A 4,069-nucleotide genomic window follows, 5' to 3' on the forward strand; every position below is an offset into this window, starting at 1 on the left:
TGCCTCCATTTTTGAATACAACAATTTTCGTTATTCTCTATTTACAGTTAATTTCCATTTATCGCAGTAACTTTCAAGTTCATTAATTTGATTCTGTAAGCCATTAATCGTGCTTGAGAACAGGGTTTGTATAAACTTGGTACTCTTATCATCAGATACAACTGTGTTTTATCTGACAGAATATGTAAGCAAACTTTAGTTACTAATTAGATACCCAAACAGTTCAACCTTCCCAGGAATATTGTAAATAGTAGCTATTTAAGATGGATGGATGCATATATGCATGCATGTTCAAAAACATGCAAAAAACATAAATATATACAAATACAAGTGTGTGTGTGTGTGTGTGTGTTAATGCTCTAATCGTTTTAGTCATTAAGGGTAATTATGATGACAATTTCACTCTATAACTTCTACTGTAGAAGACTTTTCATTGTTATATTCTGAGAAAAGTCTGATATATTATAGTTGATATATACTCTGTGTCATCTACCTATCTATCTGTTAGAAATGGTATATTTTTGGAAAAATAAAGTTTAAATATTTCTTGATTAAATTATTTCGTTAGAGCTTAATACAAGGTCATATTTTTACTGAAATTACATGAATTATTGGGATCAAGTATTAAGAATAATTTATATTTATTCCAGCCCCTGAATTACAACGAACTAAGTGGAACAGTTGGATAGTGGACTCACATTGCGAGCCGGGAAAATCGGAAAGGGAATTTCCCGGTTTTATCGACAGTACTGGGAATACTGACAGGGGAAGTTACAGGGAATATCGGTCGGGGAATTACCGGGAATAACGACAATACTGGGAATGTCGCTAGGGGAAGTTACCGAGAATATCTCCAGGGGGCGTGGTTTCTAACAATGAGCTGTGTTTTGGCGTTATGAATACTCTGAAAGGGACATTTTCTGTGCGCGACATATAACGAGTGGAACTGCATTGTTTTGTCATTTCATCACATCTTGCCTATATCGATGTTCCTGAGTCTTACTGATTATCACTATTTGGACTCTCAAATTAGTTGCTACAAATAAAGAGGCCTGTGCTGAATACATCGACCGCTACTATGCTGTATGTTGGCCAGATGACAACTAAATGGACAGGCTCGTCTCGAGGCCTGCCGGACTGCGAGGGTGGGAGGGGTACAGATCACTGTCGTTCGAGGTGGAGAGAGACGGCGCGTGAGCCCGTTGGGTTGGAATCGGACCCCGCAATGGTTGACGGGATGAGAGAGGAAGAGAGACGACTTATGACTTACGAAAACTGGCCATCATCGTCACAGGATCCGGCCAAATTAGCAGAAGTTGGACTATTTTACACTGGACGACTGGACCGAGTCAAGTGCGCCTTCTGTCTTGGGGTGTTGAAGGAATGGCAGCCAGGGGATATCCCGCTGGCAGAACATAGGAGACACTTCCCTTACTGCAGGTTCATCCGGGGTGAGGATGTGGGCAATATTCCAGCCAGACAATCCACCATCCATCGGATACCTGGAACGTCTGGACTTAGACCAGCAACACGTGATGCATCTGTCTGGATCAAGGGATGTGGCACTTCTGATGTGAATGAAAGCATGTACATCACTCCCTCGCGTGGCCCACCAAACTACAGACTCCGACCTTCAGATACAGAAGCGTCTCCCCAACGATCTTCAGATACAGAAGGATACCCCAAACGATCTTCAGATACAAAAGCGTATCCCAAACGATCCTTAGATACAGAAGCGTATCCCAAACGATCTTCAGATACAGTAACGTACCACAAACCATCTTCTACAACTCTGCTGAACTATTCAACTGATAAGACTGTTGCCCAATCTGTGGACACTGCGGACGGAACTCTTGATTATACATCTGAAGCAAGTCGTCTGGCAACGTTCAAACACTGGCCTGTGGAGGCCCAGATTTTACCAGAGGTACTGGCTAGAGCAGGTTTCTATCACGCCCCCACTCCGGGTAAACCTGACCGGGTGAGGTGTGGGTACTGCCAGGGTAAGCTGTATGCATGGAGCGGGGAAGAGGATCCGGAAATGGAGCACAAGAAGTGCTTTCCTACCTGTCCCTTTGCGGGGATGGCTGGAGGAGAGGCGAGGAGGACGAACCATTCTTTGACATCATCAAGTATTTCAAGGTAAGGCGTACATGGTACAGTCAATGTGATAAATGATTAAACTTTTAGGTAGTTTTTAAATTGAAGGATTAACTAATCAATTTACAAATTGTCCAAATATTCCAATAATTTACAACTGATTGAAAAATCTCTCCATATTTTTGACAGACTGATTGAAAATATTGACGAATTCCAAACATTTTGACAATGAATTTCGTCACGTTGTCATAAAATTATTAATGGATTAAACTAAAATGCGTATATAGGTATGTAACTGTATGCCTTTATTTATCGTTATAACTGTATGTCTTTATAACTTTATTCATCTTTATAACTGTATATATCTTTATAACTTTGGATAAAACACGTAAACAACAAAACAAAATCAGAATTGTTGAATGTGTCTTATTTGTTTTCTTGATTTCTTCAGTTATTGTATATGCGTAACCTTGAGTGACCCAGTGATGTAGAAGTTTGATCAATCTAGACCAACATACCAACACTTCTTTGAAATATATCTACGTGTACAGTCATGTTGAAAGTTACATGTTCTCTAAAACCACGTACAAGTAACATTCAAGATAGGTTTTAAACACAAATGAATTATGAATAGCACTTTTCTAATCATTGACAACCCTGACACTTTACAACAACCCGGATAATTCAGCGTTCTTGGAACATGTCCATTATCTTTTCAGCGGGTTATCAATCTGCACCTTTTGGGAACAATGAGCGCCATCAAACCTAATCTTGTTTCTGTTTCAGTTTCTGTGAAGGTAACAGAGCCACGTCAGTTCCAGAAAGACTTAACCTTCCTTCCAAGAACGCGCTGTCAACAGCGTCAGGTGACATGGCAACAACCAATCAAGCTGAGTTTTGTGAACGCATGCGCGGCGAAGAAGGCGTTTTGCCCAAACAGAACATGAAAGACATAGGTGGGGTGATGTTGAGCGACACTGTGGCACGAGTCGTGGAGATGGGGTTTGCCAGGGAGACAATAGAGAAGGTTGTTATGAGCAAGAGCAGCAGTGGTGAGCTGTCTACGGTTCAGGGGCTTGTGGAGGCTGTGCTGAACTACGATGTGTAGAGGACTTCTTTAAATCGTGAGCTGGGGATCCTATTATCTTTAATTGTATTGGCATCTGTGTTACACGTTATATGCGTGTTTATACATCAGTATATTCAAGTCTACAAGAGAATAACCCAGGAACAAGAAATTGTTATCATATATTATGTCTTAGCATAGGCGGATCCAGAGTAGGGTGGGGGTGAAAATAAACAGTGCACCCACCCCCATCCTCCTTCTCAAAAAGCTGTATCCAGTAAGATCCAAGTAGGCGACAAAGCAAGGCTAGTTCATAACAAATATTATACCTGACACGTAGTTATAAAGGCAGCATTGATTTACTGTGCTTGGAATAAACCATGATTTTCTGTACACAAGAATGAGGGGATGACTTACGTTTTACGGCGGTTGTAACACGTTATCAGTTTCACCTAGCACAGTGTAAATGGGTCAACCTATCAAACACCCAGTAAACTTTGAAATGCCCGATGTGATGCGGTTCCTGGATGTTCACAACTTTCGTGAAAACTGCCAGCACGGGTACGCGCTCACAAGAAAATCCAGCAAATTCTGGGATTTGATCCAAGGCAAAAGTAGTACATCCACAATGCTAATAGTATATTATTGTGTAAGCTGGGTGGTGTCTGTGGTTCGTGATTACTTTACTGCTATTTGGGGTCGGGAACGGGACCCCTCACAAACAATACTTGTAACCGGCAAATAACCGGCAGCAATAACAGTAAAACATTCTTAGTGTCGACCGTGAGCGCAAGGACAGATTAGAAATATCAAGTGAATGTTTTATCACTGGTAAATGTGAATAGATATTCACGTCTACTTTGACGTATTTTGTAGAAGACATGATCATGTAACTTGGACCTG

General features: G+C 41.1%; 1 protein-coding gene across 1 annotated transcript; it reads left to right on the forward strand.

Annotated features, from left to right (window-relative positions):
- The first annotated feature begins 946 nt into the window (after positions 1-946).
- Positions 947-4,069, forward strand: LOC124266467 (baculoviral IAP repeat-containing protein 2-like). Its single transcript, XM_046701258.1, has 2 exons — positions 947-2,142; positions 2,887-4,069. The coding sequence occupies exons 1-2, from the start codon at positions 1,079-1,081 to the stop codon at positions 3,206-3,208; spliced, it is 1,386 nt and encodes a 461-aa protein (XP_046557214.1). The 5' UTR covers positions 947-1,078; the 3' UTR covers positions 3,209-4,069.

This window comes from Haliotis rubra, unplaced genomic scaffold, assembly GCF_003918875.1.
Source record: "Haliotis rubra isolate DU_JTF1 unplaced genomic scaffold, ASM391887v1 Scf126, whole genome shotgun sequence".
Taxonomy (NCBI): Eukaryota; Metazoa; Mollusca; class Gastropoda; order Lepetellida; family Haliotidae; genus Haliotis; species Haliotis rubra.

Coding starts and splice junctions, on each gene's coding strand:
- LOC124266467 (XM_046701258.1), top strand. CDS start 1,079: ATGCTGTATGTTGGCCAGATGACAACTAAATGGACAGGCTCGTCTCGA. Junction 2,143..2,886: donor ACATCATCAAGTATTTCAAG/GTAAGGCGTACA, acceptor TTTCTGTTTCAG/TTTCTGTGAAGGTAACAGAG.